The sequence below is a fragment of the Natrix helvetica genome, assembly GCF_964273705.1.
Source record: "Natrix helvetica genome assembly, chromosome: 2".
In the NCBI taxonomy this organism is placed as follows: domain Eukaryota; kingdom Metazoa; phylum Chordata; class Lepidosauria; order Squamata; family Natricidae; genus Natrix; species Natrix helvetica.
In genome coordinates, this window is record NC_138552.1 from 161,149,046 (window position 1) to 161,176,296 (window position 27,251).

Sequence of the window (27,251 nt, forward strand, 5' to 3'; positions counted from 1 at the left end):
CTCTGAATATGTACAGTTTTCAAATTTAAACTTAGAAATCCTACCAAAAGTGCTGTTATCCATGTACTTGGCATTGAGCAACATTTTACTGTAGAAAAGGGGAATATATCATTCAAGCATGATGAATGTTTGTAGCCATGTATATGCTTGCTCAGTTTCCTCCCAGTTGTAACATGTTTTGTAGTGCAAATAGGAATGCTACACTATGGCAAACAGCCTGCAATCCAATGTGTGCCAGGATAATCTCCAAAGCCATTTGGGGCTCCAAAGACACCAAGCAGTTCATTAAGGTTCATTCAAACCACCTGCACTAAAAAAAAACAAGAAGAAGAACCAAGAAAGCAGTGAACTATGATGTAAATGGCCATCACCTCTAGCAGCCATTATAGGAAATAGGCACATGGTAAATATGGATACCTAAAATAATTTGGATGCAGTTCCATCACACCAAGATCTTTGGTTTTTTTAAAATATTTGGCTTCTTCCAACATCTGTTGTAAGTACTAATGTTATAGTTCTGGGCATCTTTGTAGTAAATCCTTTACTAATTTATTAAATGTATTTGTTTTAGCAGCAAAAAGTGTACCCATCCCATTAAGTACATGTTGGATAAGAACCGTGTTGGCTTATGAGGCTTTGAAATGAGAGAAGGAAAGCCATTCCATAAGACAGTAGGATAAGCAATTCAAGCAATTCAATTCACAAAAAGATGAAAAGTCTGCCAATCTATTTTTGCCAAATATACAGGCTGATCTGACCATATTTTTCCTCTGCCAACTTTTGAGTTTCCATTTTCCAAGAGAAGGAACAGTCTTCTATTGGGTACAAAGAATGAATCACTTACAAATGAGCATTTTTAAAATCATTTTGGTCTGCACCAGGACAGTTTTTAATGTGAGATATTCAGAGGTCACTATTGACAATTTCATGGACAATAATCAATAAATTAAGGTGTAAAAATATCTTTGTAATCATAATCAAAATACCAAAAACAGCAATGAATACCAGTATTTGGAATTCTAGACTATAAAAATACCTGGTGAAATTAGATTACATCTTGCTACTCAAAGCAAAAGGTGAAAATATGACAAGTTAGTTGTATTGTTGGAGAGCAACCATCCTGGAAGGAGGGCTGAAGCAAGAAATCAGCCCGGACTCCCTACAGAAATACAAGAGGACAAAGTCTGACAACCACCCCTCCCCCAAATGCCTCTGAGCCTGATCTGATCTTTATCAAATGAAAGCTGACAATCTGGGGAGATTCCTGTACCATAGGCAGAAAACAATAAAGTAGGTAGTTTGAACGCAACACATGTAGCTCTCGTTTCTCATGGCAGATTGATACATATTAAGGAGAGTCTACTTGTAAATGATCATTCTGAATAAAATTAGTTCTATATTTTTTACTAAAATTATTTGTCACTCTGAGAAAAAAGAAAAAATAGCTTTAAAATATTTCACCCAGGAAAGAAATTGAAAAACTTCTCATTGTTGCAGTGGTCAAGATTGGTATACTTTGGGTCTTCCTCGCTGGGCCACTCATTTCTTTTGAGGGGCAAGGAATTCTGGTAATAGTGATGGGCAGTGTCTCCAACGAGGTAAGGGTCCTCTGGAGACAGCTGGCAAAAAGAATAGTTACTGTTACAAAACAGGGGGCTTTTGATTTCAGATATATCTTCCCCAAGCATATTCCCAGGAGATCTGAAGGAGTGGTAACCAACCTTCATTGAGGATTCCCACCTACTAGGAACATGTTGGGGACTTAAATCTACCGTGTTAAAGGAAGATAGTGCCTCGCTGGGTAGACCAGGCAGAACTGTAGTAGAGCCACTGACATATTTCATTGATGGAAGATGCCTTCCTAAGTCAAAGTTTTGATTCCAGCTTTCCGGTTCCCCGTATTCAGAACACTCGTATGATAACAGTTCCACTGGGTCTCCACCATCATAGTCACTGCTTCCAACTGGTTTGTATTTGTCCATGTATTTGCTGTAGCCCATGTCTTGAGTGTGCTCCAACACATAGGGCAACTTTCCGGAACTGAAGCCTTTGTTGAAAGTCAAGCAATTATTTAGCTCTTGAGATGGGTTCTCTCTGAAGTATCCATTGAAGCTACCGTGTGATATTTGCTCTTCGTGTTTGGGAACAATTAACAATAAAGTATCATCACTTTGCATCTCTCCTGTCAGGGACTTAAGAAAAAAATAATAACATTACCAAGATAATAAATTTACATTTTAAAATAATAAATTTACAGGGAAAGTGTCCTTTCCATTGAGCTTGAATCTTGGTGATTCCATGTAAATATCCTTTTGGGTGTCTTAGAAATAATATTTATTTATTTATTTGCACATCAAATTTATACAGCTGCCTATATCACAAAAAAAAGTGATTCCGGGCAGCGTACCACAAAGATATAAATCAGTAAAACATAATAATGTGGAAGCGGTTGGCCATTGCCTCCTCCCAGAATTTGACTTGTTGACTTCCCAGGTGACAGTTTGGATGGGGTTTTTTTTTTTGTGGTCTCCAATACAAGTGTAAACTAGTGTGACTTTGTGGGTGTTTTTTTTAGATCAGTCCAATTTGACTAAGTGCTGCCTCTTAGCTTGACTTCTCTTTGGATTATTACCTTATAAAGAAATGGGTTGCCACTTCTTGTCATTTGATTGCCATCAAAGGAACCTACCCAACTGAGGAACGTAATTCCAGGGAGGGCAAATTGTACTCAGGCTATACTAATACCAAACCTTCAATCAATTCTCCCTACATGTTGAGTCCTCACTAGATGCTCAGCTTCAGGAGCTTCATCTGTGACAACAGAACGTGGTCATTTGGGTTTTGGATTCCGTGAAAATTTACCTCCATATCTCTGTTCCTCTTCAGTCTTGGAGAAATTGAAATATATGCTTTTTGTATTGACCTTCTTGCTTCTGCTTCCAGTTTGGTTTCTGGTCGTGGGTGATCATGAGCTCCCTTTGACTTAACAAATAAACAAAGAGAGGCTTAATGATATAAAGACAAGAAACAACTTATAGCATCATGCAGTTCAGTGAAAGAGGTGTAAATTCCAGAATGGCCTAGAGGCCCCTAAACTAAATGACCAGCAATTTGTTTGTCAACCTGTTTCAATTCTTGATTTTATTTACTTAATTGAAAGTATTTTTTCTTGATGTGGATCAGCTTCACCATATGTGGGGAAGAAGAAATTCTTCTACTAGCTTCTTCGTTTATATGGTTTTTTTTTTAAAAAAAAAAGACTATTAAAATGCATGGAGTTTTTAAAATTTGAAAGAGACTGTGAATTATTTTTTAAAGACATGATTAGATATCTAGACCAGGCTACAATTTGTTTGCAATTAATTAATAAAATTAGAAATTAGATAGGATAATATGATTGGGTACTGTTTAGTCCAACAGTAGATCTAAAATGTATATGTATGTCTATATACCATTATATGCCTATATATATGTGTATATATGATTTCAGATTCTGGGATCATGTTGGAAAGATGTCTCCTATTAAATATGCTTAAACATTGAATCAGGTTTAAAATATGAGCAACCTGTTCCAATTTAGCACCTTCTACTTTCTAGAACCACAATTCCTAAAAATCCCAATAATTTTGTTCCTTCTAGTTGGGCCTTCCAGGACTTGCTGTCTCAAAGTTTGGGGGAAAGGTTATGGAAGAAATCTGATTTCATGAACTGACTGCAAATCAAGATAAGTTCAATAAAGAGTGCAAAGTGGCATAGAATGTTTGGTGCTGTTGAATTTTAACATAGGTTTGGATGGAAATGTTGACCCAAGGAATTTTCTGTGGCTACCATATAACCCAATGGGATTTATCTTTAATAATTAAGGACATGGTTGGGCTCTAATGATTTAATGGGACACACTATGGCCATGTCTCTCTAGATCAGGGAACAAAGACTGAAATTTAGATGCTTTTCTGGATTTAGTTGAGGGTGTTGTGCCAAGTTTTGTGTCATTTCTTTAAAAAAAAATACTGGCAGTTGCTGGTATGACCCAACTTGTATAAGATTGGCCCCAAGTTAGAAAGACTTCCTGGAACCCCCCCCCCCCCCCCCGCCCTAGCAGAACGTAAGGCCAAACATCCCCTGGTTTAAGAACATTCTGATGGAGAAAAACCTGATTAGTTTACATCCTGGGTTCCACTATGGCCAATGCGATGGATATTGGAAGCTTCCAAGGAGAACACAAAGGGTATAGTCCTATTCCATCATTGTTCCTACCAGGTTTTTGTTCCTACCCTTTCAATATCATGCATTGCTCATCATCAAAATAAAACAAGTCCACGTAAACTCACTTGCTCTAAATGAATTCATTTGCTTTTGCTTACCTGAAAAAATATGAACCGTCCTTCATGTCTCCAGAAATTTGTTACAGGATATCCACCATGGCCTCGACATGGAATCAGTTTCAAAGGTCCATTACAATTAGGACATGGTTTCCCTGTAGGATAGATAGACCATTCTTTAATGGTATTCAAAAAATAATGTAAAATAATCTGGTCTTCAGGTCATATAGCAATAATAATCATTCTAAATCATAGTTTAATATTGAATTCCCAAACCAGATATATGGACTACAGTACCAGAAATTTCAGCAGTGGCTGAACCCGAAATGAGAAAGTCGGATCATTGAAACTTGCAAATCTGGAAATGGTTTTTATAAGAAGAAAAGTGGATATAATTAGAAATGGTCATTATCCAGTGCAAAAGTTTAAGCTTTCCTGATCCAGACTGGAATCATATTTATTTGTTTTTTTTTAAAGATAAAGTTTTCCCCTGTCCAGTTGTGTCTGACTCTAGAACATGGTCTCATCTTCATTACTTAGCCAAGGGAGGCTCCACTTGCTTCCATGGTCCTATAGTTAGCATGACTATATGCCAAGGAGCACAGAACGTTGTTATCTTGCATAGAACAATGTTATCTTCCCACTGAAGTGGTACCTATGCATTTACTCACATTTGCATCAATGGTAGGATTCAAAAAATTTTACTACCAGTTCTGGTGGCATGGCTTGGTGGGCCTGGCAGGGGAAGGATACTGTAAAATCTCCATTCCACTCCAGGAGAAGGATACTGCAAAATCCCCATTTCCTCCCGATCAGCTGGGATTCGGGAGGCAGAGAATAGATGGGGATGGGGCCAGTCAAAGGTGGCATTTACCAGTTCTCCGAACTACTCAACATTTCTGTTACCGGTTCTCCAGAACTGGTCAGAACCTGCTCAATACCACCTCTGATTTGCATGCTTTTGAACAGGAGCTGGGGCAAGCAATGGGAGCTCACCCTGTCCACAGCACTCAGGTCTCAAACTGCCAACCAACTGCCCAGCGTCTTAACCGATAGGCCAATGCAATGCCCTGGTATGTGCTATCTATTTCCATGACATTCTTTTTCAAGGATATTTGACTTATACACGTAAAAGTGCTTTCACACCGACAGGGGGCTTTCTGATTTTCATATAGCATAAGATACATTTCGAAACATTTCCTAAACTCCATGGCAGTTTTTCATTTATACAAGGGATTGGATTAAAAGACGTCTACAAGTGGATTTTTAACAATGTGTAGAGCCCACTGAAACAAATGGAAGTACTTCTATCCATTGTTCTGTCCACTAAATAATGTTGAAACCTGTTCACTTTTACTTGCTTATAAATCCTAAATATTTATTCTAGAAATAAAGAATGTTTCAGTCATACAAATTATAGAATTTGTTTTCCAAAATTCAATCCCATGCCCATTTAGCAGGGAATATCCTACCTAATTAGGGAAGGATTTTCTTTTGAAAAAGCATCCATAGTCTATAAAACTGCAACTTTTGCTATGCCACTATTATATTTTTAAAATAATCACCTGTATATTGCACAGGTCAGAAAGAGGGCTGAGAAGACATCGACAGATTCCTCACTTTCTGGGCATAAACTGTTTCAATTCCTTTCCTCTGGATGGCACTACTGGGCATTGCATGCCAAAACAACTAGCTATAGGGACAATTTTTTCCGTCATGCCATCAGTCTGCTGAACACCTAATTCTTACAGTGTCTAATGTCTATGTATATTTACCCATGTAATATGACTGTAGGTTATCATTTATTCTTATTTTCTTTATTTCCCCTTCTTATTTGGACGACGATGATGATGATGATGATGATGATGATGGTGGTGGTGGTTGTTGTTGTTGTTGTTGTTGTTATTATTATTATTATTATTATTATTATTATTATTATTATTATTATTATTATTATGTGTTTAATCTTTGGTGAGATTCACAGCCTTTGGGGCTGGTTGGTAGCTCAACAGCTCGAGTCCTAACCAAGGACCTAGGAACTGTTAAGCTAGCGTCGGAGGATATAAGTTGTTCCAAGTTGGGTGGTTTTTTGTAGAGTCAGAATGTTCAAGTCAGGTAAATTTAGAATTTTCAAATAGCGAGGTAGCCCTTTAGGTATTGCTCCAAGGGCTCCAATTACAATTGGGACAACACATGATTTCTTTTTCCACAGTCGCTCAACCTCAATTTGCAAGTCCCGGTATTTTGTGATTTTTTTCTTGCTGTTTATCTTCAATTCGTGCATCACCAGGTATTACAATGTCAATGAACCATACTTTTTTCTTTTCAATTATTGTTATGTGAGGTGTGTTGAGGCCAAGTGCCTGTCAGTCTGGATTCTGAAGTCCCACAAGATCTTGACTTTCTCATTCTTTAAAACCTTCTCAACCTGATGGCCCCAGTGGTTTTTGCTGTACTCAAATCCAAACTTTTGGCACAATTTCCAGTGAATGATCTTAGCAACGCGGTCACGGCGTTGTAGGTAGTCAGTTTGTGAAATTTTGCTGCACCCACTGATCAAGTGGTTGACTGTCTCGTCTTTCTCATTACAGTGGCAACATTTGCTGTTGGTGGTAACATGTTGAATTTTTGCCTTCATGTAGTTTGTGGCTAAGGCTTGTTCTTGAGCTGCCAAAATAAAGCCTTCTGTTTCTTTTTTCAATGCTCCTGATCTTAACCAGTTCCAAGTTAACTTTTGGTCAGCTTTGCCTTCAATACTTTTCAAGTATTGGCTATGCATAGCTTTGTTTTTCCAATTTTGAGTTCGCTTCTCAATTACTTCTTTCTTATATTCAGCTTTGACTTAGTTGTCTTTAAAAGGCCTCCTTTATTTACTTCCTTAATCATTGGTTCTTCACTTTTCTGGATGTAATCATTCAAGCTGTGTCTTTCTTCTTCCACAGTCTGCTTTACTTGTAGGAGTCCTCGACCACCCTCTGCTCTTGGTAGATACAATCGGTCAACATCACTTTTAGGGTGCAAAGCATGATTCATTGTCATAAGCTTCCTTGTTTTTCTGTCCAAATTGTCCAGCTCCAACTGGGTACAGTCAATTATTCCTGCAGCGTATTGAATTACAGGTATAGCCCAGGTATTTATGGCTTTTATGATTTTCCTCCACTCAGTTTGGACTTTAATATCTTGCGAATTTGTCAAAGGTACTATGTATTATTATTATTATTATTATTATTATTATTATTATTATTATTATTATTATTATTATCATTATTATCATTATTATCATTATTATCATTATTATCATTATTATCATTATTATCATTATTATCATTATTATCATTATTATCATTATTATCATTATTATCATTATTATCATTATTATCATTATTATCATTATTATCATTATTATCATTATTATCATTATTATCATTATTATCATTATTATCATTATCATTATTCTGCTTTGCATGTACACAGTGAGCTTCTATACTGGAGACAAATTCCTTGTGTGTATAATCAGACTTAGCCAAATAAAGTGTTCCGTTCTGTTCCATTCCGTTCCGTTCCGGTCTGTTATATTGATCCATGATTTCATAACATAAACCCAATTATGTTTACCCAGAAATAAAACTCTTTGAAATAAATGGACATAGGATTACAGCCTCAATAAATATCACTGTTGATATTTTTCCAAGCAATAATATTTAACAAGTATCTATTTACAGCATTCCAAAATTGTCTCAAGTTGTTTTGTAAAAGAACATAGTAGCTGGAAGTTATACTTTATCTGACTTTCTCTACCGTTGCAGTATTTTTTACAACACTATTAACGATAAGCATCAGCTTGTAAAAGTATGCTTTACATTACTTAACATTTTTAAAATAGTTTTCAAATATAATAGCAAAGCATATGCCGCATCTATGAAGCAAGAGGGGAGAGAGAAGGAGATTAGTTAATTATAGGTAGTCCTTGACCTATGACCACAGTTGAGCGCAAAATTTATGTTGTTAGTCAAGGCAGCTGTTAAGTGAGTTTTGTTCCATTTTATGACCCTTTTGTCACAATTAAGTAAATCACTGCAATTGTTAGATCAATCATATGGTCATTAAGTGACTCTAGCTTTCCCCATTGAATTTGCTTGTGGGAATCCAGTCGGGAAGTTTGTAAATGGTGATCACATGTCATAAGTACATGCCAATTGCCAATAATCACATTTTGATCCCATGGCCATGGGGATGGCTACAATGGTCCTAAAGGTGAAAAACAGTCATGTCATTTTTTCCCCAGTGCCGTTGTAATTTTGAGTGGTCACTAAAGGAATGGTTGTAAGTCAAGGATCACCTGTGTAGGTGCCATTGAGTCAGGCTCAAATCCTGGAGACTTGGAGAGGAACAAAGTTAGATCCAGCAACAATCTGTATACCTCCAAGAAGATTTTGATAATCTGTTCTATCCCATCCATCCACTCCATCTGTTGAATTTTCTGCCTTCTATGTTCTTCAATCTTGCCCACCATGGGCCATCATCTGTTAGCGTCAGATACCCGAGAGATTTGATTTTCTGTTTGCTGATCGTAGTCTCCAGGAAGCAGTTAGTTAGTTTTAGCTTGTCCAGGACTTCTTGGCTCTTCTTGCAGTCCATAGTAGCAATAAAATAGCACTTAGACTTACACACTGCTTCACCATGCTTTACAGTCCTCTGCAAGTGGTTTACAGAGTTAGCCAAGGGAAACGTACAAAGTTTAAGGAATGAAAAAGAAGAATTATAAACAATTTCCCCAGGTTTTCATCCAGGAATCTTCTACTTCCAAAGAAAGTGCTGCAACCATTGTGATATGCTATAGCATTCATAGAAGCTATGAAAGACCAGCAAAGCAGTAACAAAAATTTTTTATTTTAAAACCCATTGTTGTACCTTGATGCTTTTATTTTGTATATACTTTCAGTTTAACTAGATTAGTATAGTATACACATATATACATATATACATCATATATACATCATATATACATATATACATATATACATATATACATATATACATATATACATATATACATATATACATATATACATATATACATATATACATATATACATATATACATATATACATATATACATATATACATATATACATATATACATATATACATATATACATATATACATATATACATATATACATATATACATATATACATATATACATATATACATCATATACATCATATACAACATATACAACATATATACATATATACATCATATATACATATATACATATATACATCATATACAACATATATACATATATACATATATACATATATACATATATACATATACACATATACACATATACACATATACACATATACACATATACACATATACACATATACACATATACACATATACATATATACATATACATCATATATACATCATATATACATCATATATACATCATATATACATCATATATACATCATATATACATCATATACATATATACATATATACATAAATACATACACACATGCATATATACATAAATATATACATACATATATACATATATACATACATATATACATGCATACATGCATATACACGTAAATACATATATACATATATACATACATACATGCATATATACATATATACATAAATACACACACACACACACACACATATTCATGGATGTTTTCACATCCATGCATATCTTTCTCTATCTCTCTGCATGGGTATGCACATAGCTATAAAAACATATGTATACATTCAAGCCCACACATCCCTACGACCAATTCGCTCACACAGAGAGGGACTTCTCCGGGTGCCGTCCGCCAAACAGTGTCGGGGGGCGACATCCAGGAGCAGAACCTTCTCTGTGATGGGCCCAGCCCTGTGGAATGACCTCCCCCGTGACATCAGGATTATTTCCGATCTCCGCTCCTTCCGTGTACAGTTGAAGACCCACCTCTTTCAATCATCCGGCCTGGCTCAACCGTAATCTTTTCATATTCCTCCTGGCTGTCTTTTTTAAATTTTTAAATTTTTATTGTATATTGGGTTTTTTATTAGACGGGGCATGTTAATGGTTTTAATTTGTCTTAATGTTTTAATCTATTACCTCCTCCGTGCATGTATGTCCTTGTATATATGTACGTTTATATATGTCTTAATGTACGCCGCCCCGAGTCTTGCCCGGAAAGGGAGCGGCTAATAAATCCAAATTTATTATTATTATTATTATTATTATTATTATTATTATTATTATTATTATTAATATTCAGTTTCACTGAAAATATATATACTGTAAACATACAATAATACACACACGCACACACATATACATACAAGTACATATACATGCACGAGTGTGTGCATACACACACATCGGTTCTGTAGATGTGGCTTGGTGAACGTGGCAGGGGAAGGTTACTGCAAAATCCCCTTTTCCTCCCGATCAGCTGGGACTCTGGAGGCAAAGAATAGAAGGGGGCGGGGCCAGTCAGAGGTGGTATTTACCGGTTCTTCGAACTACTCAAAATTTCCGCTACTAGTTCTCCAAAACTGGTCAGAACCCGCTGAATACCACCTCTGATACACATAATATGCATTGCATACCCATATAAAACCATATTTATTTAGGAATACCCACATGGAAACAAAGTGATTGGCTGCTGCTTTTTAAGCACAGCAGCCATGAATTGTCCAATGGGAAGTCATGGAAAAAGTGACTCCATCAGATGGAATTTCATTAAACTGGTTTACAGTGCAGAACAAGAGTGGGGAGTGGATTAAATACACACAGCTTTCCTTCCTTGGATTAATAATCTTCTGCACACATGCATGCTAGCTATCTGATTTCATGTCCCTCTTCTTCTTCTGAAACCTGCCTGTTGATCTGGCATTTTTCTGCTCTTATGTGATTGTGTATTTGTGTGAACAACCCAGGGTTATAATATATCAGACAGTCAATTGTATCTATCTTTTAGATAAATTATATTTACATTTTATATATAATTTTATGTATGGATATTTATGGCAATTTATATATAATTTATTTTATATATGTATTCATTCTATAGTCCAATTTGTGAAGGGTTTCAGTATAATCTTTCCAATTTCCTGGAACTTCATTTTCTTGGATTATACCTCTACTGGATTTTTCTTAAGTATCCCTACCTTAACTGTAAACTTTTCTCTGGTTTTGGAGTGATCTTAAAAATCACTGTTATTCCTTTCTCAATTATTGATTCTCTTTGTTGAGGTACCTTTTATTGACTTTTATTGCTTGACATTGAGAGTCTGCAGTCAGCATCTCTCTTGCAGCCCAAGGCTTCCATCCTTCATCTTTTTTTTTTGTCTGTCATGATAACTTCTTTTGACAACCATTTTGCTCCTTTCCTCCTTGAGATATTGTTCTGCATTGTTTTTCATAGGATCTTTTCCTGTTGCATAACCCTTTCAGGTTCTCTTTTGCAGAAGCTAAGAATGGTGAATGGGTTCACCTGCATCTCCTATTCTACCTGTAGGCCCTTCAAAGTGGTGGGATTCAAATTTTGTTACTACCGGTTCTGTGGGCATGGCTTGGTGGGAGTGGCAGAAAGATACTGTAAAATCTCCATTCCCTCCCGATAATAATAATAATAATAATAATAATAATAATAATAATAATAATAATAATAATAATAATAATAATAATAATAATAATTTTATTTGATTAGCCGCAACCCTCTCCCGAAGGACTCGGGGCGGCGTACAATCAAACAGATAAAAATACACATAAGACAAACATATATACAAAAAACAGAGACATATACATATGTGCATGGAGGAGGATGGACTTAAGTGAAAGACAGTTAAAAATACAGTTTAAAATCCCCTAATAAAATTACCAAATTAAAAAACCCATCAGGAGCGTTACTAAGTTATGGTCGAGCCAGGCCAGCTATTTGGAAAAGGTGGGTCTTGAGCTTGACACGGAAGGAGCGGAGGTCAGTAATAGTCCTAATATCCGGGGGGAGGTCATTCCACAGGGCTGGGCCCGCCACAGAGAAGGCTCTGCTCCTAGGCGCCGCCCCATGGCACTGTCTGGTAGACGGCACCTGGAGAAGTCCCTCTCTGTGCGAGCGGATGGGTCGTAGGGATGTATGGGGCAGAATACGGGACTCGGGAGGCAGAGAATAAATGGGGGCGGGGCCAGTCAGACTACTCAAAATTTCCGCTACCGGTTCTCCAGAACTGGTCAGAACCTGCTGAATACCACCCCTGGTCCTTCAGTCCAAATGTTGCTAACACCGTCTATCCTATTTAATTTTCTAAGTTTTGCTAGTAAATTTTATAGTAATTATTCATGTTCTGCTCCATTGCTCCATGAGGATTCTTATATTTAAAACAGGTGTATGGAATATAAATAGATGGAATATGGATGGCAACTCCTGTTACTTAACAAAAATGCCTTTTGAAGGTAGGTATATCCGACAGAGATCCTTAAAAATAAAATAAAATGAGAGGCTGCAACTGCACAAAATGGCACTATTTTTGTTTGAAAGTGTGTCTATCTGATCTAAACATGAAGCTGAAGGAAGGAGAGAGGGATGGAGAACAAGAGGAAGGCCAGGAGGAATCTTGGCAGTGTATCTTTTGGTTAGTGTGTATACATTACATGCAATCACTCTGTTTATGTATAAGTTTCTCTCATGGCAGCTGCTCTGTGAAAACAACTCCAACAAACTCTTAAATTTCTACTAGGTACACTTATTCCCCCAAAGTTGCCAATCCTTGGGCTAATTGTTTAAATAGAAGGAGGTTTCCATTCCATTGGATAATAGTTCTTGGGGAGTTGATATCTGATGGAGTTATCAGCACAACAGTTTGGAAATCTTTCTCATTTCGCGTGGTAGATCAAAGCAAATATCGAAAGAGTAACAATAGCTCCCCAAAGGTGCTTTAAAGACAAAAACGACTCACAAATTCTCTTAGTCCTATTCCATATATTACTGGAATGTGTTAATTGGGGAGGAATATGTCAATAAGGGAAAAATCTTTCACCGCTGACATATATTTGAATATCTTCATGTAGTTCTGTCTCCAGTACGTATCAGGAAACTTTACAAAACTCCTCAAAAATCTTTGGTGTCTCTTGATGTGATGGGTTGTACCTACATTTTGGATACTTCGGTTTCCACTGCCGAAATCAGTTGAGATTGAACACACGTACACACACAAACATCCCAGCACAATGATTTACTGTTACTTGACGCATCATTTTGAAGATTTTGCATTCATTTATTTCAGTGGAAACTCCATTGAACTTTTGAAGGGGCTTAACATTAGACTGCAGATTTTTTTTTAAAAAGGGGGGTGGTTAGATTGGTTTTTGTGATTGAAGTTAATTGGGCTGCAAGTAGAAAGGATCTTATAGGGATGATTCTTGAGAATATTTTCTATGCAGAAGCAGGGGTGGGCTTCAAAAATTTCAGCAATAGGTTCTCTGCCCGGTTGCAGGGTTGGCATGGCCAACCAAGGCGTGGCCTAGTCAACCAACTGCACCATGGGGGGGGCGTGCGTTTTTGCGTTCCCCAGGCTTTGGAGACTTTCTTCAACCTTCTGCGAGGGCAAAAACTCTGGCCTTCCGGAACTTCTGGGTGGCCCATTTTTCCCCCTCCCCGAACCTCTGCGCAGGCCCTCACATCCAAAATGGGCTGCGTGGAGACTCCTGGGAGGGGGGAGGGGGCAGCCAGGGCGTGGGATTTGGAGGTTCTCTGAACCAGCCATAACGTTAGCTACAGGTTCTCATAGCAGCCCATCCCTGAGAAGAGCCCATCCCTGAGAAGAAGGCACCTCAAGGTACACTGAAGAAGAATCTTGTCCCTACTTACTTTGCTGTTTCTGCCTGGCTTTGTCACATATGGCTGGTCTCAGGTACAACTTCCCTCCATCCGAAGTGGAGCAACCACTGTCACAGACCACGACGCCAAGGCAGGATTTTTTCAATATGCGCGAGTTGTGATTGTTGGTGTTCCTCATGGCCCAGCTACTCAGGTGCCGCTGAGCATTTTTATCCTCTGCGCTGTAGATGTATTTTACGTAGGAATCAGGCCATTCCTGAAACCAGTCTATCTGTTTCACATCCTGTGAGGAAGCCAAAGAATTTTATATTTGAAATGAAGAAAGAGAGAGCAAAAAGTAATACAGCTGTTTTTCAATCTGCAGATTTCTGACTTGGTGATGCAGGCTTAGATGATTTTGAAAAGTTTAGACCAGGGGTGTCCAAACTTGGGAACTTTAAGACTTGTGGACTTCAACTCCCAGAATTCCCCAGCCAGCCATGCTGGCCACAAGTCCACAAGTCTTAAAGTTCCCAAGTTTGGACACCCCTGGTTTAGACTATAAACCCAGAAATAGGACTTGCTGAAAAACACACAAAAGGTTAGAAGAGAACATATTTAGGCATTAACTTCCCATCCATGGCCCTTAACCTTCAATCATATATACAGTAATAAGATTGGATATTTCACTGAAACCAATGGAAATTTAGTTAAGCGTGATGAGCAAATATCTCTTCAGTTTCAGTGACTCTGTTTCAAGACTGATTAATTGTGTTCAAGCCACAATATCTGTCTTGTTTTAATATCAAGAGATGGAGGTACAAGGACAAAAGTAGGTTTCAAGCTACCTTTTTAAAAATACATTATTGACTTCTATATTTAATTCATGCATTATTACTTACTGACCTCAGGCCATTAAATATTAGGATTTCTAAGAATGACAGAACTAGGTTAATTACATTCCCCAAGAGGGGAAATGTTAATTACACTCATCTTCAAGAATTCCAAATATATCTGTCTTCTTGCACTATGTGGTTTTAATTCATGTGTGCACAGGGGAAATGCAAATTGATGCAGCATTTTTCCTCAGAAAAATGACAGCTTAGTTTGTGACTATTAGTTTGGTCAAAGAATAGAAAAAGATATGTTGCAATAATACAGCAACAACTGCTGGAACGAGAATACAAGCTACCAAGCCCATTTTGACCAATGTAATAGGGTCTCACCAATATTTGGTGAATTCCCTATACCTCTCCTTAACATCAGGGTCAAACAGTGAATTTCAGAGGTTTCAAATGGAGGTTTGAATTATGTGTTAACTTTGGATGATAATGTTGACCATGGATTGGATGTTGACTCATCTCATTGATTAGTGTTTCCCAACGCTGGCGACTTTGAGATGTGCATGCTGGCTGGGAAATTCTGAGAGTTGAAGTCCAGATATTTTTAATGTTTCTGGCATTGGGAAACACTGAAATAGATCAATACAGATTTAAATAAAATAGTACAACCCTACACACAGATGTATTCTGCTTAGTTCAAGAAGCAGTATATTGAATGGATCACACATAAGATTATATCATGGTTTACTTAGCCTTGTCTAATATGAATCCATAGCAACAATGTTAGTTTCAGTGCACAGCCATCTTCCTCAGTTCAGTCCCATCCCATCCCATCCCATCCCTTTCCTTTCCATTCCATTCCATTCCATTCCATTCCATTCCTTTCCTTTCCTTTCCTTTCCTTTCCTTTCCTTTCCTTTCCTTTCCTTTCAATTCCATTCCTTTCCATTCCATTCCATTCCATTCCTTTCCATTCCATTCCATTCCTTTCCATTCCATTCCATTCCATTCCTTTCCTTTCAATTCCATTCCTTTCCATTCCATTCCATTCCATTCCTTTCCTTTCCTTTCCTTTCCTTTCCATTCCATTCCTTTCCATTCCATTCCATTCCTTTCCTTTCAATTCCATTCCTTTCCATTCCATTCCATTCCTTTCCTTTCCTTTCCTTTCCATTCCATTCCTTTCCATTCCATTCCATTCCTTTCCTTTCAATTCCATTCCTTTCCATTCCATTCCATTCCTTTCCTTTCCTTTCCTTTCCATTCCATTCCTTTCCATTCCATTCCATTCCTTTCCTTTCAATTCCATTCCTTTCCATTCCATTCCATTCCATTCCTTTCCATTCCATTCCATTCCTTTCCATTCCATTCCATTCCTTTCCTTTCAATTCCATTCCTTTCCATTCCATTCCATTCCTTTCCTTTCCTTTCCTTTCCATTCCATTCCTTTCCATTCCATTCCATTCCTTTCCTTTCAATTCCATTCCTTTCCATTCCATTCCATTCCATTCCTTTCCATTCCATTCCATTCCTTTCCATTCCATTCCATTCCTTTCCTTTCAATTCCATTCCTTTCCATTCCATTCCATTCCATTCCTTTCCTTTCCTTTCCTTTCCTTTCCATTCCATTCCTTTCCATTCCATTCCATTCCTTTCCTTTCAATTCCATTCCTTTCCATTCCATTCCATTCCTTTCCTTTCCTTTCCTTTCCATTCCATTCCTTTCCATTCCATTCCATTCCTTTCCTTTCAATTCCATTCCTTTCCATTCCATTCCATTCCATTCCTTTCCATTCCATCCCTTTCCTTTCCTTTCCATTCCATTCCATTCCTTTCATTTCCATTCCATTCCTTTCCTTTCCATTCCTTTCCTTTCAATTCCATTCCATTCCATTCCTTTCCATTCCATTCCTTTCCATTCCATTCCATTCCATTCCATTCCTTTCCATTCCATTCCATCCCATCCCTTTCCTTTCCTTTCCATTCCATTCCATTCCATTCCAGCATGTTCTGAATCAAATTAGTGACTTATTAGACATGCCCATGTAATTTTCTTGAAAAGAGAATGAAAACGGTTTGCCATTGCTTTCTCTGAAGAAGTTTTCAACTTTTAACCTACCAGGTAGTCTCCTATCTAAATACTGTAGGTCCAACTCCACTTAACTTCCAAGGTAAGGTAAGGTCAGCCTGATGCTGCCACCTGCTGATGCATGTAGTAGTATATGGAATAATACCAGTAAATGCTGCATTAATAATCGTGACTAAATACAGACCATGGTTTCTGCAAAAGTTAATATGGAAAAATAATAATTTATGTTTGTGCAAAATAAGCATTATGTTAGAGCCACCAACCTTGGGAAGTTTGATGTCATTAATATCCCAGCTGACAACGTCCTCATTTTTAGAAGACAAGTTTTCTTGTTCCATGCTAAAATCAGCAGCAACCCTCAACATGTCAGGATTTGTCCCCTGGATGTAACAAGAACAGTCTCCACTGTCAGTTTTTGAAGTGGTACGGCAGTCCCAGCTAGCAAGCAGTTTAGGGCCAGGAAGCAATTTCCCGAAGCTAAATCATAGGTTGCTCATTAAAGATAAAATCAGTATTCTTTTGCTAGAAAAACCTGTTCTATTTAAAGTTTTGCAAGCAGCAAAGACAATGGAAACTGTAGCTTCCAGACAAGAGTGTGGTGTTTGGGAGATGGCATTAGCAGCGGTCTATAGCAGAAAGTCCTTTCCATTGTTCTATAATTTAAGGAATCAGAACTCTCTCTTATTTTACCTTTAATTCACTCTCAGCTAATGTGCCTTAAGATGTAGCTGTACTGTTGATTACAAAAACGATGACAAGGATTATGGCAGCTCTTGTTCCCTCTCTTGGACCCCATACCTATCTTAGCTAATAGTAAAACAAGTAAAAGTGATGGGTGGGAGGAGGACTTGGAATTAAGAGATAGTTCTCTCTACATTCTGGTAGAGAGAATGGAGTTCCCTGAGGATGGGCTCCAGCACGAATCCGAAAGTTTGGAAGACTAAATTTCTGGTCCCAGTGATGAACCCAGATTGGATCCAGCAACATGTATATTTGACTTCATTTGTCATGGATACTCCTTAATTGGCTTGAGGTTGTAGCAGTGGGAGATGGAACCTGCTCTTTCCTTCCTCTCTTCCTTCCTTCCTTCCTTCCTTCCTTCCTTCCTTCCTTCCTTCCTCTTTCTTTCCTTCTCTCCCTCCCTTCCTTCAGCCCCCGCCCCCCATATCTGTGAGTGCAATTTACAGGGTTTTAGAAAAGTATGAGGTCTTCAATTGTCTTTTGGAATGTAAGAGACCTTAGAGCAAAACATGCTTACAAATGTAGGCATTTTTCAAACTTACTTGCAAAATTTTGCAACAGAGAGTTGCAATGCCCCACCCCATGGTAACACATCAAGACTGGTGGATTTTAAAGAATGTTAAGTGTCTTTTTTATGATCTTAAAATGAAATTAAGCCAACATTTTTTTCATGGGCATGTCAGAACTTGTTTTTAAAAAGCTGGTTCTCAAAATTATTATATCGAAAGTGATATAATACTGCCCAAATTTACAGATATTGGCATCATTCCTTTTTTTTTTTGCCAGAAATGGGCATTTACTTCTAGTTTCTGCGAAAAATGCCCCAAAGTGAACAATGGTTTACAACTGTGAACACTTTACAACTGTGGCATTCACTTAACAACCGCTGCAAAAAAGATAATAGAATCAGGTGCTGTCACATCGTGACCTACTTTATAACCATAACAACTTACAACCGAACTTGTGGCGTCTATTAAGGTCATAATTCAAGGAATAATCTGTATGATAATATAGACCAGCCCCACTATTATTTTGTTCTAATTTGTGTTCATAAATTTGTTAATATGTTTTTGGGACAAGCGGTAAGATTTAAAAATTTGGATGTCATTTTGTATTATGTTTCCAAACATCATTTTTCAAAATGAATATTGAAGGACATTTTACAATGTAAAGACATGGATCAATGAAATTGATTGATTGATTGATTAATTAATTAATTAATTAATTCATTCATTCATTCATTTTTTATATTTCTTAACTGTCCATTTTTCTTAGATGTTCTCCCTGCTCATGAGCTGACTCGATCGATGTAATGGAAAGACCAATCAGTTTTATAGTGATCACGGTTTAATAACTTTAAAAACTGAGGTGATTGGTTAAAATATGTATCGTAGTTCATTTTGCTTGAGTCACATGCCTTTCTTTCCCCCCCCCCCCCCAGTATATTAGAGTAACACTAGTATAATAAAACACTACTGTATGTTGTTTTCCCAGTTGCAATGTATGGCTGTGAAAGTTGGACCATAAGAAAGGCTGAGCGCCAAAGAATTGAGGCCTTTGAACTATGGTTCTGGAGAAGACTCCTGTGAGTCCCTTGGACTGCAAGGCCATCAAACTGGTCAGTCCTAGGGGAGATCAACCCTGACTACTCTTTAGAAGGCCCTGAAGATGAAACTCAAATACTAATGAGAAGGAAGGACTCCCTGTAATGGTGGGATTCAATTTTTTTTACTACCGAGGGGTGGGTGGGACTGACGTCGCGAAGATACGACATGCAATCTTGAAGCTCCAAGATTGCCGCCAATATCTCTGCTGCTGGACAGTCCCTTTGGACTTAAACCATCCCACAGAGATGGTGATAGAGAAGGGCACATCCTGCTGATCTCAGGGACATCGCAAAGTCCCTAATCGATCCAGGAGAAGCCCTTTTTTCCGGCGGCTGAGAAGCAGCCATTGAAGCTGCTGAAGGTTGGGACAGCTCCAGAACGGAAGGAAAGCGGGAGAGAGAGTGCAACACAAATTGGTGAGATAAATTTTACTATTAGAGAAGAGAACACCCAAAAGGATCAAAAGGAAAGTTTAAATTGAAGAAATAAGAGGTGAAGCGGTGAGATTAAGCCTAATTCAAATTTAGTGTGGTTTTTTGGTAACCTTTTTATTGATGGTATTTTTACAAACACTTCTTTTTAAAAAAAAACTGGACTGGTTTTTTTTTCTACTACTTCTCCCTTTTTCCAATACTTATTGACTAAGACTTTTTTATTTTTATTTTTTCAATGCTCTACTGCATTATTTCTTTTTAAGAATTTTTATTTTTTCCCTTAAGTTTGGAATATAAAGAGAGATGCAAAAGTAGAGAAAAAAAGTAACACTGCCACCTAGAGGCTTGGAGGCTGGGAAATATTGTTGTTTTTTTTCCTTTGAGCATTTGATCTATACTTCAAGGTCTTGCAGCTTGTTTATTGAAAATGATAGTGGGAAGAGCACAGATTATTTATACAGGTGCTCCTTCGGGATACTATCAGTAGCTGGACTGGAGTGAAAACAAAGCGTGACTTGAAAGAGACAAGATTGCAGCGAACTTGTTTGGAACTTAATAAAAACTTAATAAAAAAGCCTTGGATTCTATATAGGTGGCAGTTGTTTACTATCTGGAGGAAAAGATCAATATAGATAATGTCGCAGCACGAAAAAGAAAAGGAATTGACATTGCAGATGATTATGCAAAAAATGCAAGTAAGAATAGAGATTATTGAAAAGAGAATGGAGAATATTGAACAAAGAACAGGAAGAACTGATGGAAAAATTGAGATTATTTACCAAACGTTGATGAAATACGAGGACAGATTTCAAAAAGTTGAAGAAAATGATGAAAAAAGAGATAAGAAAATTGGAGATATTGACAATAAATTGAGCGTGGTTGAAAAAGACAAAAGTGGAATATTGGAAGGGGAGAGCGACAGATTAGAATTCTACCTTAGATTCCAGAATATAGAAGAAGAAAAGGGAGAAAACTTGGCTGAAGCAATGATAGAAATTCTGGCAGAAGCATTGGTGATAACTAAAGGGAAGTTGATGGAAGGAACAGATGAGGGGTTTCGAGCCTTTACAAGATATGCAGTTGCCAAGAGAAGCATACAAGATCTACTAAGAAAGCAATTAGAACACAAATACTACAAATGGCAAGAGATATAAGATTGCACTACCATTGGATAGATACAGGATGATGTAATGGAATGCTATAATAAAAATTAATTGAAACTTAGTTAAACTTAGAATATTACGCATAAAATGAAGTAATAATAGTTATAGTCAAATAAATGATTAACAATGATAATAATGTATGTATGTATGTATGTATGTATGTATGTATGTATGTATGTATGTATATATATGTTGTGGCCCAGCCGGTACCGGTGCCGCTGCCACCAGACTCCGAGAGTGATAGTCCCTACGAGTCAGCTCCAGAGGAGATGGGCGATCCTGGACAGGATTCGGAGGCTGAGCAGGGATCCGAGAGTCTGGTCGGCTACCAGGTGGTGCCAGAGGCATGGAGCAGCGGTGAGAGCCAGAGGAGGAGGACTCCCGATGCCCTGCCTTGGAGCAGCGGGGAGGACTCATGTGACAGTGACTCAGGACTTAGCAGGGCATTTCTAGATGCCCGTTTCCGGCACGCCCACAGACACAAGGAGCGTGGGCGTAATTATAGGCAGTAAAGAGCTCTCAGGTGCTGTTTGGGAGACGCCCTTTTTAGGTTATAAAAGGGTTGACTCTGGAGAGGCTCTGCGCAGCAGTCAACAAAGGACTTATGCCAGAAGCTCTAGTCTGGGATCCTGGCAAGCTGGATAGCTGCTTTTGTGTTCTGTCCCTGTGAGTTTTGTCTTGGTGGCTTGCTGCCACGAAACCTCTTGTCTGTTCGTGTAATAAACCTTGTTCCCTTGTACTGTTCCGGAGTGTGGGTGCTGTGTGGGCAACGGAGGAAGGGGGGTCAGAACATATATATATATATATGTATATGTATATGTATATGTATATGTATATGTATATGTATATGTATATGTATATGTATATGTATATGTATATATATTGGATTGACAATATGAAATTTTACATAAATTGTAAGTGAGGACTATGGAGAGGATGCACAAAAGTTTTGTACTCAAAGATAAACAATTTTATACAGAATACAATTTAAAGATGTAATATTATTGGATGGTTTTGGGATGATGTGATGAAATGCCATAATACAAACTTATTCTAGACCTAGAATATTTCACATAAAAGGAAGTAATAATTGTAGTAGTCAAATAAATGTTTAATAATGATAATAATTCTATGCATATATATTGGATTGATAATATGAGAATTTATATAAACTGTAAGTGGTGACTGTAATAAGGCGGCACAGAAGTTTTGTAACCAACCAACGCACTGTATGTAACTGGAGGATGGTTTTTGTGTTTTGTGTTTGTTTGTTTAAAAATAAAATAAATTATTTTTTAATGTATTTTTTTACTACCAGTTCTGTGGGCGTGGCTTTGTGGGTGTGGCTTTGTGGGCATGGCAGAGGAAGGATACTCTAAAATTTTTATTCCCTCCCCACTCCAGGGGAAGGTTACTGCAAAATCCCCATCTCCCCATCAACTGAGACTCCGGAAGCAGAGAATAGATGGGGATGGGGCCATTCAGAGGTGGTATTTACCAGTTCTCCAAACTACTCAAAATTTCCACTACCGGTTCTCCAGAACTGGTCAGAACCTGCTACATTTCTGTCTCAGTGGAGAAGAGCCTAATGCTGGGAACGATTGAGGGCAAAAAAAGAAGAGGACGACAGAGAATGAGGTAGCTGGATGGAGTCACCGAAGCAGTAGGCGTGAGCTTAAATGGACTCCAGAGGATGATAAGAGGACAGGAAGGCCTGGAGGAACGTTGCCCATGGGGTTACGATGAGTCGGACACAACTTCACAACTAACAAAACAACGTTCTTTTTAGCTGCATCAGGACTCCTTACGTAAAATAAGAAGGAGGGATATATCTGGCTAGACACATACAGGGCTTTTTAGGAGAATTTAGAAGTTACATAGAAATGATTTTCCTTCTCTGATTACTTCTGTGTTAGTATATTCATTCCTTAAGTGAAATAACAATCAGGGAGTCCTTGTGAATAAACTGAAAAATAAATAGCCCCTTCATAGTCTACCCACTGGCTATTGGAGTGCCCAGAGCACCAATAATCCCAGGAGCTCTTTGTGATTACAACATCTCATTGCAAGTTATTTCTGGTACTAAAAACACAGCTTTGATGTTCTTTTAATTGTGCTTTGCCTCAGCGTATTTTTACAGCAATAGAGGGCAGCAAATCCCCTTATTTTATTTTCTCATTCTCAAAGCATTTCCATACTATTAGGTCGCATAAAGCAAGCTGTTTTTGATTGTGTTTCAAATGTGGTTTTGTGGGGTTTGAATGTTTTCCCAGGAATAATACTCGTGTGGGAATGGATAGCCTTCAATTCAGTAAAGTTTCAGTCGAACGGGATGCAATCAAATCCCGCTGAAGCAAATTTGCAAATCAAAATGGAGCACAAATGGAAAGGGCCGTGTACAGCTGAAGTATTTTCTGATGCTTTGAGGATTGCGATAGACAACATACAATTTTTCAGCTTTACTTCCATATGTAGAAAATGTGGAGGGTTTGATTGAAACGAAGGATGCTCTGAGGGCTTGCCCCACATCTCTCTAACTACAGGGAGTCCTTGACTTACGATCCCCATTGGGATCAGAATTTCTGTCATTAAGCAAGGTATTTGTTAAGTGAGCCACGCCCGATTTTGCAACTTTTTTTGTCAATTTATTAAATATTTTCAAGGGAAAACACAGTCCAGTTTTCTTTTGAAAAAAAACACCTTTGAGTTTAAGATTTGTGGACTCCCAGAATTTCTCAGCCAGCCCCTAGAGGCCCTTGGCTTAGAGCAACATGTAAACCTGGAATCTCTTTGTCACTGCATTAATTGTTTGCTAGCTGAACTGATGAGTTACTGCGCAGGTCATAGGCAGGTCATAGGCCCTTATCAGCAATGATTTACTGCGCATGCTTAACACGTTTCATATACATCACACATTCCAGAGACTTTTTCCTTTTGATTTTCTGTTCGTCTGCCAAGAAGGTGGGCGACAAACTGCTCTTGCCAAGATGTAACAATTAGATAGATTTGTTTATTTTCTTATTTCTTATTTTCATATTAAAAGTTTGTTTTAATTAGAACTTGTTACTGGATCTTACTTTCGCTTTCTTGAAGATATGTTGTTTGGAAAAGCCGTCGGTCTAAGACCTCATTAGCTCAGGGTGAAATTTCCCCTGACACTCTTAAGGCAGGGTTGTCAAACTCACAGTCTGCGGGTTGGATGCATCACGCGCTGGCCACACCGACGGCTGGTTCAGTGGTGGGTTCACTCAGGGAGTGTGCGTGCGCTTGTGATAAAAATGCTTCTGCGCATGCACAGAAGCTAAAAACCAGAGGGCGGCACCTGCAGCACCTATGACGCCACCAGGAGAACTAGTTCGGGGGCGTGGCAGGTCTGGATCACTGCTGGTTCATGCGACCCAGGCTGCCAAGCTACTACCGGTTCGGCTGAATTGGTCCATACCGGTAGGAACCCACCACTGGCCTGGTTTAGCGAAGGAGGGGAGAATCATGATATGTCACATGACTACGCCATGACAACGCAAGTTTGACACCCCTGTCTTAAAGGATTGTAGAACTTTAGAACTAGCTCTTCAATCTCAATGTCTCTGAGAGGGCCAATGCTTTCTTTTCTCAATAGGGAATACTTCTCAAAGGTTCTTGACAGTTTGGGAATTCAGAACATTTTTTTCTGAGGCATCCAAAGGCAGTCTTTGATCATAAGACCATGCTATTAAATAGCAGATGATGGGTAACTTCAGGAGGAGAGTGCTGCAGCCTTCATCTCCTGCTGGTGGATTTCCCACAGCCATCAGCCGGTCTCTGTGGGAAACTGATGTTGAATCAGATGAGCCTTTAGTCTGATCCGGTGGGAGGTTTCCTTTCCAGGCTTTCTTCAGCAGGCTGCTGTTGTTGCAAGGTTTCTAAAGCACAGACGGACAGAGGCTAACTTTTTCTGTCTTTCCTAGCTAAATAAAGAATTGACAAATAAAACAAGTGACAAATCTCAGTGTATTTCTGGATCAAATGAGGTCTAACATTTTCTTTCCTTCAGCCAAATGCTTTTTGTTTTCTGGGTTGATTCTTTTGTCTGAAAACAAACAAACAAAGCATAATATTCGGATTCTACCTTAATAAATGAGTTCTTCTGTCTTCCAAAAGAATGAATCCAAACAGATTTGGAGCTCCACTTATCAACCTTTCTTCATCATTGCTTTCAAAATTAATCTTTGCTTCATTCTGAGTATACTTTAAAAAGTCCACACAGGAGCACACTGCATTGATTTTTACAGGGAGAAACCTGTGAAAACTAGAACAATGTATTTAAATTAAAAAAGGATGGGGTAGAGATAGAGAAGGGATGCCATGGCTCAGTGGCTAAGATGCTGAGCTTGTCGATCAGAAAGGTCGGCAGTTCGGCAGTTTGAATCCCTAGTGCCATGTAATGGAGTGAGCTCCCGTTACTTGTCTCAGCTTCTGCCAACCTAGCAGTTCGAAAGGATGTAAAAATGCAAGTAGAAAAATAGGAACCACTTTTGGTGGGAAGATAACAGCGTTCCATGCACCTTCGACATTTAATCATGCTGGCCACATGACCACGGAGACATCTTTGGACAGCGCTGACTCTTCAGCTTTGAAATGGAAATGAGCATTGCCCCCTAGAGTCAGGAACAACTAGCACATATGTGCAAGGGGAACCTTTACCTTTAGAGACAGAGAAATAAAAGAGAATAGTTGAATGAAACTTTTTCACGAGGAGCAAAATCTTGCTGCACTTAATTAGGAAGTCTACAAAAGTAGACCATATGTCTATGCATTTGTATGTAGCAGGAGGCTGCACAATTTTTACCTCACAGAGCCTATCAAAAAGCTCCTGGACTCCTTGCTAAAGAGGCAAAGAGAGATGGAAGATTGGCTGGGTTAACTTTTTCTTTTTGCCCCTAGACTCTCATTGTTTCCTGTCAATCAATCTCATAGAATCGAAGGGAAATTGGAAGGCTTTTCCAATTGTTCAGGCATCTAAACTCAGTTAGATTTACCTCTAAACACACATGTCAGGTCTGCCTCCATTCAAAACCCAAGAAAGAAAACCCGCCAACTCCACTGAGATAGAGAAGAGGTACTTTTACAGAGTTTGAAATGATAGCAGCGAAAGTAAGGCAAGATCTGACTTAAAATGCACAAAAGTTATAGACTGAAAGTTTCCCCAAATCTCCCCCAGGATTCAGTGTTGAGGGTCCAATTAATGTCCAGTAAGAGCAGGGGTGGGCTCCTGTTGGCATTACTGCCGGTTCGGCGCACAAACATTTTGTTCCACGCGTGTGCACATTTACACCTAAAAAGGTCCATGCATGCACACGTTAGAAAAGGGAAAAAAATTACATTTTTGTAATGGAGATTGTTATGTGCATGTGCAGAACAGAAAATCAAGATGGTGGCTGTGAGGATAAAACCGTTTCAGGCGCATGTTTGGCCGAGTTACTACCTATTTGGCTGAACTAGTCCAAACCGGTAGGAACCCACCTCTGAGTAAGATGTGTGAAGCTCATCTTCAGGTATTTCACCCATCTTGTGTCCTAGGAAGGTGGGCCTTGACAGGGTGTAAACAACTCCACTCAGCAGCGCATAATTCTTGAGAGCAAACCTCCCTTTCAATTCACATAAGACTTGACCTTACCAGCTCACTTCTCCAGTCCAAAGGCCATGCCCCACCTCCCTGTTACTATGGCAGCCCATAGTAAGCATGCAACAAAGTTGAACCCCATGCTGGAGATCCGGCTGACAACACGTGTCCTAAAATTCATTTTGCTCTCTGTCAGGGGAAATTTCACCCTGAGCTAATGAGGTGTGAATCGACGACTTTCCAAACAGCATATCTTCAGAAAGTAAGACCCGATAACAAGTTCTAATTAAAACAAGCTTTTAATATGAAAATTAAAATAAACAAATATATCTAATTGTTACATTTTGGCAAGAGCAATTGTCGTCCACCTTCTTGGCAGACGAACAGAAGATCAAAAGTAAAAAAGTCTCTGGAATGTGTGTGAGCAGGTGCAGTACATCACTTGCTGATAAGGCCAGTGACCTGCTCAATAACTCTTCAGTTCAGTTAACAATTAACGCAGTGACACTCTCGGCCTTTAGTCTCCTGAAAGTGCTCTTAAGCCCACTTTCCCTTGCCAGCACCATCGGAGAAGGGGAGACAGATGGCAATCAAGCAGCAAGTGTTTTGATGT

General features: G+C 38.4%; 1 protein-coding gene across 1 annotated transcript; it reads right to left on the reverse strand.

The window, feature by feature from the left end:
• Positions 1-1,457: 1,457 nt before the first annotated feature.
• GCM1 (glial cells missing transcription factor 1) lies at positions 1,458-17,456 on the reverse strand (the record flags this gene model as incomplete). Its single annotated transcript, XM_081943882.1, has 5 exons — positions 1,458-2,192; positions 2,863-2,982; positions 4,365-4,477; positions 14,212-14,464; positions 17,355-17,456. 5 exons carry the CDS (start codon positions 17,454-17,456, stop codon positions 1,458-1,460), a joined length of 1,323 nt encoding a protein of 440 aa, XP_081800008.1.
• Between the last annotated feature and the right edge of the window lie 9,795 nt (positions 17,457-27,251).